General features: G+C 38.0%; 1 protein-coding gene across 2 annotated transcripts in view; it reads left to right on the top strand.

Moving 5' to 3' along the window:
- Positions 1-2,419: 2,419 nt before the first annotated feature.
- Positions 2,420-13,433, top strand: part of BLOC1S5 (biogenesis of lysosomal organelles complex 1 subunit 5) — a 74,165-nt gene continuing 63,151 nt past the window's right edge. For both annotated transcript variants that reach the window (XM_074271224.1, XM_074271214.1), the window contains exons 1-2: positions 2,420-2,667; positions 8,512-8,594. In XM_074271224.1, the coding sequence (XP_074127325.1) occupies positions 2,538-2,667; positions 8,512-8,594 (213 nt within the window). In that variant the 5' untranslated portion in view covers positions 2,420-2,537. The remainder of the gene's footprint in view (positions 2,668-8,511; positions 8,595-13,433) is intronic.

Here is a 13,433-nt window from a genome sequence, read left to right as displayed (position 1 = left end):
AAACATTATTCTGAGAGCTAAGAAGCTCCGAGGGGGTTCACGCCACAGAAAAGATTAAGAACTGTCACTCTAAAATTTATTATACCTCTAAAAGGGGCCTTGCACATAGAAAGTACTTGATAAACATTTATTGAACTGTTTTTCTTAGAATACTCTAGAATTGTCATTTTTCATCCTCTCCTCATCACATACTAACAACTATATTGATCCTGGGAAAGTCAATTAACTTTTTAAGTCTGTTTCCTATATGTAAAACAGAGATAATAATAGTATCAACCTCACAAGGTTGTTGTGAGGATTAAATGAGATATCATATTTGCTGCTGGAAGTTCTAGGTCTTAATTCCAATTTTGGAGAAAGCGAATTCTGTGACGTTAGATCCATGATTTCTTTGATATAGACTCCAGTCAGTGGGCCTCAAACTTTCTAGATAGGGGGCCAGTTCACTGCCCCTCAGACTGTGGGAGGCCGGACCATAGTAAAAACAAAAGCTCACTCTGTCTCCGCCCCTCAGCCCATTTGCCATAACCGGCGGCCCATAAACGTCCTCAGCCGGCAGTATCTGGCCCGAGGGCCATAGTTTGAGAACCCCTGCTCCAGACCATGCTCCAAGTCAATTCAACAAGCATTTATTAACCAACGTTTTAGCAAAGGGGCTGTACTAGCACTGGGGATATAAAAGGCACAAAGCATTAACAGCGGTCATCTCATGGAAATAACTCCCTGCACCAGGAAAAGTTGGAGATGATATCAGGAGGAAGGCACTAGTATTAAAGTGAATCAAATAAGGTAGGCTTTAGCAGAGCCTTAAAGGAAGCCAGGAAAGACAGGAGGCAGAGTTGAGAAGGGAACGAGTTTGAGACGTGAAAAAGTTAATGAAAATGCCCAGAATCAGGAGATGGGCTCTTCTTATGTAAGAAACTGCAAGGAAGCCTACGTGCAGGATTTTATATTTGATTCCGGAGACAATGCGGAGTTATTGGAGCAAGGCCACATAGTCACAACTGCTTTCGGACATCATTTTGATGGCTGAGTATGGCAGACAGCCCAACAAACAGGCTACTGCAGTAGTCCAACTGGGAGAAGGCAGTCCGCACCGGGGTGATGGCAGTGTCAGAGGAGGGAAGGGGCTGTATGTGAGGGATCTTGAGAACGATAGGACTTAGGAGCCCTGGGTCCGCTAATTTACTCAGTGTGGGGGATGCTGCTCTGGGGCTGTGCTATGTTGATGGCCACGTAGCCCACTGTATACTAAAAGGTCTCTCACAGATCATATTTCACAGCCGTCCAGTTATCCTCCTGGTTCGTTTGCACACGTGCACCCTTCCTTTCTTCCTCGCTCCTCTCCCACTTTCTGAAATCAACACAACCTTTGTAGAAAAAGTCTTTTCCACTGAACGCTCTGTAATTCCTTGGACGCTGTAGATCAAGCTCCCTTTCCGGGACACCATTCTCCGGTATTGCCTGTCCCTATTTAATGGAGACTATCAGAATGAAAACTGCCTGATGGGAAGGGCGAATTTATTTTGTATCTGTGGCCCCGGTACTTAGCGGTGTGCCAGGTGTTTCCTCAGCACTGAATGCAGGCTTTCCCATTCACTTACTGTCTGTATCTATGTATGTACATAGGTGCGCATGTGTATGTGTATGTACTTATGTGCGCATGTGTATGTATATGCACACACGTGTGTACGCGTCTACCGGCTGATAGAGACAGACAGCTACATCCCCGCATATAACTAGACATAAGCATATCTAGGGGCACTTTTTTTCAGTGAGTTTTTCAAACCTTAAAATGCCAGAAATACGGCTATAAGGACAGCTAAAAGGTAGGCTGGAAGCCGTCTGGGGGAGAACTAAGAGGTGAAGTTTAGGGCTGGGTGTGGAGCCCCCGAGGGTCCGTCTGACCTCTGTGGTGCGGCCCTGACTGTCCGCCTCAGCCCCTCGGTCACAAAACGCGCCGAAGGAGACGGCTGCAGCTCCACCATCTAGGCCAAGTGAACCACAGTCACGTGGGTTTGGACATAACCCGCAGCAGCTTTACACGCCAGGCGGATGTTTTTCTACTTAATCCAAAGTGATTTTAGAGCCAAGGGGTTTAAGGGAAATCCGTGAGCCGCTTTTATCTCTCGGAGTCGGGATAGCGGCTTTCCCGACTGCTCTGATAGTGGAATCATTTATGTGAAAGTGTTTTGTGAATTGTGAGGTGACTTTGCACAGGTGTTTTAGGCTGTATTTTCGAACTGCACACAGGCTCCCGGGGCCAAACCTTAGAGAAAGCATCCAGATAGAGAGACAGCTGCAAACTTTACCTAAATGAAAAAACATCCTTAATAGCTACAGCTCAGAATTTCTTCTGTACGTTGGTTTTTGTGGTTGCCGCTGTCTTGGGATCGGCTGCAGCCGGCGCCGGCGCCCGGGGATGACGCCACAAAAATAAATAAATAAGCAGAAGTCGGCCCGGAGAGCCCCTAGTGCGAGCGAGTGCTGGGCAAGCGCAGTGCGCCGCCGGGGAGGCGGCTCCTTCCTCCGTCGGTATGAGCGGCGGAGGCACCGAGACCCCTTCGGGAGGCGACGCCGCCCCGACCCCCAGCGCGGGCCCGGTGGGAGGCAAGAAACGAGACTCGCAGGGGCCGACGAGCTCGCCAGTTCACCTCATTATCAAGGGTAAGAGCTGTCAGGGCTCCTGTCTGCCACCTTCTGTCTCTGGATGCTGAGGACCAGGCCCCGCTCGAGCCCCCGAGACCTCCCACTGTCGCGGCGGCAAGCCCCTCCCCCACCCAGCTCTGGGTGCAGCCCCTTGCAGTCCCCCTCTTTGGCCGCTGCTTTCTCTTCCCCCGCTCCCGCCTTCACCTCCCGGAGCCCCGCCCTCCCAGTTTTCTCCCGGGGAGCTTTGGATTGGGTTTGGTTTGTCTCGGCTCAGGCCCGAGGGCATTGGAGGTGCCCGGGCCTGAGACTTCCGGGAAGACCCGCCCCCTTCCCTGCGCTGCTCCCCCACGCGCTCTCCTTGCTTAGCGGTAGTGGGTTTTCCAAGCGCTTACTATCACTGCCAGTGGCCCTCAGAGGGGGGCCAGTTCGCTGTCCCTCAGACTGTGGGAGGGCCGGACTACAGTAAAAACAAAACCTCTCACTGTCTCCGCCCCTCAGCCCATTTGCCTTAACCTAAACCTCCTCAGCGGCCCCATGAGGCCCTAGTTTGAGAACCCTTGGGCCCTGCGAAGAACTAAAAAAAGCTGCGGAGCCCCTGTGGCAAGTTTCCTGTCTGCGAAGCGGTATATTCTCTCTTTTGATTAACTGCCAAGTGCGCTGTCCCAGATACCACAACCCCGAGTTCCCTGCACCAACCCGCCTGGGACGTTCTCGAGGTAGAGCCGGTCGGCCGCTGAAGTCCTCTAGTCTGAGTCTGCTGGCCTTGGGGGGAAGCGATTGTCCCCTTATATGGGAAGGCCTTCACCAACAAGCCGTTAAATGCGCCAGGCTTTGGTCCAAGGGATGTGAAGAAAGACAAAAACAAAACCTGGGGTTCTTCCTCCAATCTTCAAGTGACTGACTAAATTTTAAAATGCTGATATTTTAATAATTCAGCACCTACATACTATATATTGCTCAGGTTGATTTTTGAATTTTAAAAAATTTCACGAGGGACTGAAAGGATAATATTTGAAATGTTTCCTGATTAAGATCTTCTAAAGAAAAAAGTTTTGATACATACAGGACAATTTTGACACTTTAGAAGAAAAGGTCCCATGGAAAGAGATCGATGGCCAAGCAAGATCTCCCTCCACTAATCCATTGGCCTGAGAAGAGTTAGCTGTAAAATTAAAACATTTTCAAATTTCACAAAGCAATAAATAGCAAAACAATTTTTAAAATGTGGCTTAAAATTGCACTAAGATTTTTGGGACACCTTACAGACGACTCCCCTCATTAAATGGAAAAGGCTTCTTGCAAAAAGTGGGACTGAACATAATCTGGAAAAAGCTGGGGGAAATAGCAGGTGTAAATGAGGAGGTAGAGCATTCCAGGTACAGGCAGTCAGTGAAATGAAGTGTCTCCCATACAAGGAACAAAAAGACCAGTAGTTTGCAGGAGTACATGAAGGAAAGGAAAGTGTAAGAAGACTAGAATATTAGTAATAGTGAATGGAATGTGAAGGGCTTTAAACTGCCACACCTATGTGATTCTGGAGTGTAGAGGACCGGAACTCTGGAGAAGTATACTTGAAACAAGGATACTTATAACAAGGGGTTAACTCAGTGTGATTGATGAGATGATGGTTCTCTAGTATAAATATACTTAGTACTTAGCATGTAGATGTGGGTTCTCTAGTGCACACATAAATCAGTATGCTGTAATGATGTAATTGTAATAGGGTATTTAAGGGCTGAGCGGACTGGAAATGAGACATTCCATGTTTGACCATCCTCCTGGTGGCTCTCCTTCCTCCTGCACTCCTCTACTAAAACCAAGATTGGGACAGAGTAAAGACTCTAGACTCTATGCCTGACCATTCTCGTGGTGACTATCCTGCTGAGACCAGGGCCAGTCCGGAGGACCTCCAGAAAGCTAGCCCTGATTGGAGGAAATAGGGAGTTCCTGGACATTGCAGAATGACAGGTTGGGTGATGTGTTCAGAACTTTGCATTAAGAAATCATTTTGTCAGCTGAATGGAGGATGGATTAGAGTAAGAAACAGAGGAGACCATTTAGAGGGTTATGCAGTAAGCCAGTGAGAGATGATAAAACTTATAAAAGTTTGTGAATAGAAAGAAAGGGACTTTTGAGAGATGTTGTCAAGGTAGAAATGACTTGCAATCTAGAATTGTAGGGTAAGTGTGAGTTAAAAGTTGAGCATGATAATGAGCTTTTGAACCTAGATAAATGGGAAGTGGCAATGCCTGGAACAATAAGAGAAGTTGGAAAAGAAGTATGTATTGGAAGGAAAGGAAAAAGCTAATGAATCCTGTTTTTACATGTTGAATTTGATTTGAATCCTGGTCCTCTGACTCCATAGCCAATACCTTTTTCCATTCTATTGCCCTATCTTAATTGATATTCTCTATAGCTACCAACATTCCTAAAACATAGATCTGACCATATCTCCTCTCTTCTGTTCAAGAAGTTCCAGTGGTTTCCTCTAGTCCTTAGGATAAAAAAACAAAATCTTCCATTTGACATTAAAACTTTTCACAATCTGATTCTAGTATACCTTTCTGGGGTAATTATTCATTGGATCCTCTTTAGCCAAACTGGCAGTCTTGCCATTATTTTATAATTCTCCATTTATATAGATTGGTCTGATGTCTGGACCATTCTCCTTAAATTATTGAAATTGAGAATTACTGAAGGGTAATAGAGAGGAGAATGGGAGGAAGAAGGTATTGTAAGAGGTTCCAGCACGCTCTAGTACCTAATGAGGAAAGTATATCTGGTATATAGGAAAGCTGTTTAGTGAAACCAAGTGATACATTATAAATAATATGCTTGCTCAGATTGATGCTCCTGAATTCTCCAAAGAAATTGAAGAAGGCTTTCAACATGTTAGGTGTACCTCCAGTGACGAATTTATGAAAGGACATGGATGCACAGAATGGAGAGGAATTGATGGCAGTCTAAATGAAGCATCGGTATGAATGAATTCATAGTTGCACAGGAATATTAGAATACTTATTTATGGAAGACATAGATGTCAGTGAACACAAAAATGAGTTATTTCTATGTCTTTGTTTCCATGGGATAATTAGTATGGTATGGTGCAGAAAATTCTGGACTTTAAATCAGTAAAGAACTGGGGTTTGAACCTATTTCTAGCTTAAATTAGTTTCAAATTATTGGACAAATCACAGTTCTCTGAGCCTGAAGTTTTTTCAACTGTAAAATGGAAATGTACTTAAAAGGACTGTTACAGATCTATTCTATTCAACAGATGTTACTGGGTGCCTAATATGTGCAAGGCAATGTGCTAGGCCTTGAGTTTACAAAGAAAACAATAAAATGGTCTTCCCTAAAAGTTTTTACAGTCTTAAGGAAAAATACAACACTTACAGCATGTGGTATAAATATAATGCCAGGTAACAAGTGAGGGAATAAAGGAGATATTTGAGAAGGGAGAACATTTTAATAGAGGTTCAGGAAAGACTTCAAGAAGGTGGTACCTAAACTGAACCTTGAAAGAAAATAAGGAATGTAAAATTTGGCAATGAAATGGAAATTTATGTCAGAAGTTGTGGATGCTTATATAAATTCAGGGAAGCAGAAGGTACTTTATCAGTTAGTAAACTTTAGTAAAATTCAAGTAACATTTTCTGGAATTAAAGGTAGATGGAAACAGATAATTATGAAAGGAAGCTAGAAAAATAGTTTTACCTAGATTGTGGAGGACTTTGATTCGAGAGTAACAAGTTTGTTTACGTTTCATTCTAGAAGTGATTGAAAGTCACTAAGCTGGTTTTCTTTCTCTCTCTCTCTCTCTCTCTCTCTCTCTCTCTCTCTCTCTCTCTCTCAGAGACATTAGACCTGTGCCTTAGGTAGAAAATTTTGATCACTGGGCATAAGATTAATTCTAAAAAAGACTGATAACAGGGAGACCAATTAGTAAGATATTACATCAGGCTAAATAAGTGACAGTGAATATTTAACTAGGAAATGGCATTTACTAGTATTATGAAGGTAGAATTGATGGCAAAGGAATAGGAAAACTGGAGAATGGGTAGGTTTAAGGTAGATAATGGTAAATTCCTTTTTGGATTGTTGCGTTTGATCATCTTCAAAATGACTAGGTAGAGCTTATTTAGTAGGTGTTTGGAGACAAATAGTAAAGTAGAAACCTTAAGACCTTGTATATAGATTTGGGAATTATCTTCAAAGATACTAATTGAACTCTAGCAGTTGATAAGACCAGTAAAGAAGAGAATAAAAATTAAAGCTTGACTGATAGCTATACTTGCTGGAGAAAATTAGCCAGAAAAAGAAAAAAAGAAAAAAAAAAGGTCTGAGAAGAAAGCAAGTAGAAGAATCAGGAGGTAAACAGTCATAGAAGAGAAGGAGGGAAAATATTTAGGAGCATCGAGTTAGTCAGTAGTATTAAAAGAAAAAAGAAGGATCAAAGGGAAGAAGGTAGTTTGAGAAGCAATGTTTGAGATTGGGAGTTGAAGAGAAGCTTTTGCCCTTTTTTTCATCCCCAGGGCCTGGCACATAGTAGTTAGTAATGCTTTTTGACTTGAGGGATTGGTGCTGAAGTTGTAGTGAATATGAATTAATCACTCTAAAGACATATTTGTGAAGTTATTGTTTATCTATTGTTCTCAAAGAGGACTATGACATCAGGGAGGTGATGCCATGACTTGTAAGTGAATTGGAATCAAGTGAAGGAGGGGTATGCCATTTAAATTCAGTGCCCAAATATAGATCAGGAAGACTAGAGATGACTCTGGATGCAATGGGAGACCTTACTTACCCTTTTTAAACTGTCTTCAACAACTCTTGCTTTGACTGAGGCTATACCTATTCAGTGATTAAGGGTAGGTAGAAATGGAGGCAAAAAAAAAAAACAAAAAAACATTAGTTTGTTTTCTCCAACCTAGTCAAAAAAAAAAATCTAAATAAATAAAACTCAGAAAGAAAGAATCTTAGGGTTTCTGGTCAAAACCAAAAGAATGTAAATAAATAGCAATTATTTGTGAAGCACAAAGCATTTGTCAGCCCTTAACTGTTTAATAATTTCTCTAGAAAATCAAGACATCTTTAAGCCTTGTAATTGTTAAAAGTGTAGAATAGGTTGACATATAGTGAATTTCTAAAGCACAATTTTTTTTAATAACTAACTTTTCCTAAAACTAGGTATTTTAGAAAAAAAATTAAATAAAAGTTTTTGGCATAACTTCTAGCAAAGAATTGGATCTTAACATTTAGAGCTATAAAGGATTTAAGAGTTATCTAGTTCAGAGATTGTCAAACACATTCATTATTTAATTGCTGCCTCAATCCTGAAGTACACCCAAAGCAGTTAAAAATAACATTTTAAGAGACATCTAACAAAATAAATTTGTGGAATATTTAAACAAATTTTAACAAAATTAAATATTTACAAAATAAGTAAAATACAGTAGAACATAGATAATGTTAATTAAAATCAATATGTGGCACTAGGGCTATTGGCATCATTAATCTAGGTTAATTCCCTTGTTTTCTTTTTTTTGGGGGGGAGGGACAAGGCAGTTGGGGTTAAGTGACTTCCCAGGATCACACAACTAAAAAGTGTTAAATGTCTGGGCTCTCATTCAGGTTCTTCTGACTCTAGATAGAGCCAGTGCTCTATCTGCTGTATCAATCTGACTGAATGACTCCTGCTGCCTTACTTTCTAGATAAAGAGATTGAAATTTAAAGGGTATAAAGGATTTGACCAAAATCATATTGACAATTAGGTTTTAATTTAAATTCACCGATTTATAATCCAGTACATTGCTCTATATATCATTACCAATATTCTGACTTTTATTTTGTCTTTATAGATCTGGGAGAGATTCATTCTAGGCTATTAGATCACCGACCAATTATTCAAGGAGAAACACGTTACTTTGTGAAAGAATTTGAAGTGAGTATCTTTGAAATATTTTTATTCAAAATGCCAATTCCTGTTTAGAATTCTGAATTGAAGAAAAACTCCCTAAGTTTTAATTTCTCCATACTCAGTTCTTATGTCCACAGCATGCTAGAAAATAAAATCTTTAAGAATATAGAATAAGAAAGTAAATAATATTTTAATACTTTGAAAACACTATTTAAAGTATTTTTAAAGGGGCCGCTAGGTGGCACAGTGGATAGAGCACCAGCTTTGGATTCAGGAGGACCAGAGTTCAAATCTGGTCTCAGACACTTAACACTTCCTAGATATGTGACCCTGGGCAAGTCACTTAACCCCAGCCTCAGGAAAAAAAACAAAACATAAAGCATTTCTTAAAATTTCATTTAAACTGGAAAAAATAATGCTGCCATTGTCCCAATTAGTACTCCTCCCTTTCTTTCCTTATCTCCCAGAAACTCTGTGGTAAAGAGAAAAATTAACTACTACATTTACCATGGCTTACACCATATATTTTATTCCTTAGAAATAGTTTATCTCTTCTTTGCGGAAAGAAGAAAAGTAAATTTCATCATTAACTGGAAGGCAGAGTAGTGCTGTGGAAAGAATGTCACAGTCTTGAGGTTCTGAGTCGCAACTCTCCCACTTATAAATTGTGTAAACTCAGGCAAATCACTTCACCCTTCTGGGCCTAAGTTTCCTCAAATGTACAATGAGAACATTGGATCGGATGATCTTTATGTTTTCTTCCATAGATGTTTGATCCAGTGATTCTCTTGATTGATTGTTCATTAAATTCATCTGAGGTTCTGATAGATTTTAGTGGTTTCCTTTACATTATTGTGGTCATTTTGTATATTTTTTTAGTTTGGCTAATTTTGATGTGTGTCATATAAAGTCTTTTCAATTTCTTTTGAGTTTTTTCGTCTTCCTTTTTTTTCAAGGACTTAGAGACTAACTTAAGGGACTGTGATGTTAAAGGACTTGTCCAGTGTCACTCAAGCAATGCCAGAGACAAAATGTTTTCCTGAATGTTGCTTCTTAACTCTATTCATTGCCTTTTTCGGTAGCAAAAAAACTAGAAACAAAATGGGTGCTCACATACTAGGAAATAATTGAACATATTTTAGTATATGAATATAATGGAACATTCTTTTACTATTTCTTTCTTATTCTTCCATGTCCATTTTTTGCTACCACAAAGTATAAACATTTTGTTATACAAAGCACCTACATAGGACCTTTCTGTCACTGTCCTTGGAATATATACCCAGTTGTGGGATCATTGGATCCAAACTTATGAATAGTTTAATGATTATTGTTGCTTCTCACATAGTTCCAAATCATTTATTACTAAAACGTTTGGATCAATTCACATATCCATCAACTGTGTGTCTCTATGTCTTCCTACAGTTTCTTTAACATTGATTTGTTCTTTTTAAAAAATTTTTTTTCCAATTTGCTGGGTGTGAGGTTAATTCTCAGAACTGATTTAATTTGCATTTCTTTTGAATAAAACTTTTTATTTTGATGTTGATCATTTGCATTTCTTCTGAAGTACTTTTTTCATATCCTTTTATCTTCCTTATATATTTTACCTTTCAACAATAATTCTTTAAAAGTATTATTTTTCTTCTATATTCTTCACTTTAAAAGATTATAAATTAAAACAATAGTTTCCAGCCTGTGGGCTGCAATATCAAATCATATGTACCACTTATTGTTATTTGGGGATTATTTTCTTAATCAATGGATACTAAGAGTAAACCTACTATTATATAAAGAACCTTCGATTTTTTGTTAAAAAAAATCTTCATTATTCAGAAAAATAATAGGTGACAATTATATAATACTTTAAAGTTTGGAAGGTACATTATGTATACTTGAACTTCATAGTAACCCTACGAGATTGATACTACTGATAAAGATTGCTTTTCTCATTTTATAAATAGAATACTGAGGCTCCAAGAATACAAGTGATTTACCCATAGATTTGTCGTGATTATATGATACAGGATTTGAATCTTACTCCAAGTCCAGTACTATGTCTGCTATGCCATATTGTCACTTGAACAGTCTAGGAATTACTGCCTTAAATTTTAGCGCATGATGCAGTTAGAGGGCAAAGACACCACATATCTTTGTATATAATTGTTTAAATATTGTGTCCCCTCCTAGATTGTGTACTTTTTGAGAGCAGGAACTGTGTTTTACTTTTCTTTGTTTCTCTAGGGTTTAGCAAAAAGATTGGTACACAGTAAGTGCTTCATAAATACTTATTGACTGGTGAAAAATAGCAGTTAACAAATAATTATTGACTAGTGAGAATAAGTTTGTAAGGGAAATGCTTATTAAAGAGGATATATTTTTAACATTTCAGAAAATTTATTCACAATGGTAGTGGACATATCCTGGTTGGATATCCATCAAGAAACCTGAGATAGAAGAACTAGAAGAGAGCAGTGTCTCAAAAACTTAGACCAAAGAATATTGAGGAGAAGAAAGTATTCAACATTGTCAAAGGGTGCAGAAAGGTCAATAGTTTTCATTGAGTAAAGACTATCATGTTTGGCCATTAAAAGATCCTTCTTATCTCCACAGAAAGCAATGTTAGCTACTTATTGAGAATGGAAACAAGATTGCAGATGATTTTAGAAGAGAGTAAGAGGAAAAGAAGTGGAGGTTTCAATTACAGACAGCTTTCTCAGGTTTATTTTGAGGGGAAAGCATATGTAGAGCTGTTTGCCTTGGCAGGGAGAAGGACCACCACTTCATATGAGACAAAAGTGAAGGAGAATATAGTGGAGAAAGGGAAGCTCTTAGCAAATGTCTTCATTTTTTCAGTAAAATATAAAGTGAGATTCCCTGCCAGGGGGTGGGAGAGAGATATAGAGAGCCATGGAGACCTTGAAAAGGAATGGAAGGGCTAACAAAAAACTGATTGCAAATTGGTAGAGAGTGCATTTGTTAGTGCATGTGTATAAATGTAAAATTGCATTTTAAAAAAACACATTGATTTTTTCAAAATTTCAGATTGGCTTTCCCTGTGAATTATTACAGATTTCTTTTCCCATCTGACTCAATTGTGTTTTCTGTTGTACTTAATAGATTACAAGTAGAAATTGAAATTCTTATAGAACCTTAAGGTTTATATGTAACTTTATAAAACTTTGATTGTAGTCTAATCTTTGAATATATTTCATTAAAATTTGCGAGGCTTTTGTATAGAGATGCTTGAGACTAAAGAAAGAAAAATATTATTCCTCATGATTATACTCATTGCTGTCATTTTAATTAATTTAAAAAGTATAGTATAATAACCAAGCAGTCTATGTGATCCATAATCAGTCAAACTAATACATAATTAATATGTAGATATAGTTCTCATTCTTTTCTATTTTATATGTGTCAATGTTTCCAAAAGAAAGAAATTAATAGAAGGAAGCATATACCACATGATGGCAGCATTTACTAGAGAATTGGAAAGGTTCAGTTATGTATGCTTTTCTGTTCCCTATTTTTAAGAATAGTCAACCTTTCTCCTGGTTTAGTGTATATTTATTCACATTAGTTCCATTAGAAGTTATGAACAGAGTTTTAGAACTTTTTAGCTTTCTTTGGTAAACATTCTGCTGTCATTCAGTAAAAGAGAAACAGTAAACCTTATTTTTCTTATTATTCTTCCAGTATTTAAGGATTTTTCATTTTTTCTTATATAACTAAAGAGATTCCTATTTATTAATCAAACAATCAGAACATAGCTCCTACTGTAGGCACTATTTGAAGTATTGATTTAAGTATATAAGAAGTTCCCATTAGATTCATATCATTTTAGCTGTTTAAGCCTTTTGAGTGAAAATACTATATAAAGTGAGGGGAGGGAGAGAGAATCATCATTCCAATATTCAGATAAGTGTGATAATTTTAGGTTTGGGGATGGTTGTTAATGAGTTAGAGTGTGAATTTGCTTGATCAGGGATTCTTTTCTGGAAAAGGGACATTATCTTGAAATTTAAAAGCTAGGAAAAATGAAACAAGGGCATAAAAGTCTATGATCTAGACCCCAACTTCTTAAATTGGCTCACAGATCCAGGTGGGGTCTTATAACTGAATATAGGGGTTGCAAAATTATGATTTCTTACCATAGAGAATGTAGAGATGTCAGATATGTGGATATATTTTAAATTTAGTTTCCATTTAGTTGGCTAATTCTTGATGGAAGGAAAATTTTGAATCATTTAGATTGATTTTTACACCCTTTTCATAGTATCTCCAAGTAATATAAAGAACTGGGATTGCTTTGATAACTTTATAGAAGTAACTTGTTGCTTAATTATAATACATACATACATACATATACATATATATATATATACTTTTATATATGTGTGTGTATGTGTATATATACTTAATTATACATATATAATGAGAAATTAACTTAATCTTCCTATTTAAATTCTTGAAGTATGATCCACATACAAGTCACAGGCATTGTGGTGTAGTAGCTAGAGAGGTGATTTGTAATCAGAAAATCTAGAATTGAAGTCTTGTCTCTGATATATACTAGCTTTGTGATTGTGGAAAAGTCACTTTAACTTCAGTGACTCCTTAACTTCTCAGTGACTACAGGCAACTGTGTAAAACTATAAATTGGTCTTGAGATTTGTCAACCTGCATTTGTAAAGGGATTTTTCCATGTAAACAGCAATGAAATTATAAATGTAGAACAAAAGAAATCTGCAAATAAGCAAGCTTCATTATTTTTTAGAGTTCTTTTCATGGAACTATTATTTTAGTCCAGATTTTTCTCAGAAACATACCACCACTAATACATATCCAGTAATAAAAATA

This window comes from Sminthopsis crassicaudata, chromosome 1 (genome assembly GCF_048593235.1).
Source record: "Sminthopsis crassicaudata isolate SCR6 chromosome 1, ASM4859323v1, whole genome shotgun sequence".
Classification (NCBI taxonomy): domain Eukaryota; kingdom Metazoa; phylum Chordata; class Mammalia; order Dasyuromorphia; family Dasyuridae; genus Sminthopsis; species Sminthopsis crassicaudata.
The sequence above is the reverse complement of the archived record's forward strand: the minus strand, read 5'-3'. Positions and strand labels throughout refer to the sequence as shown.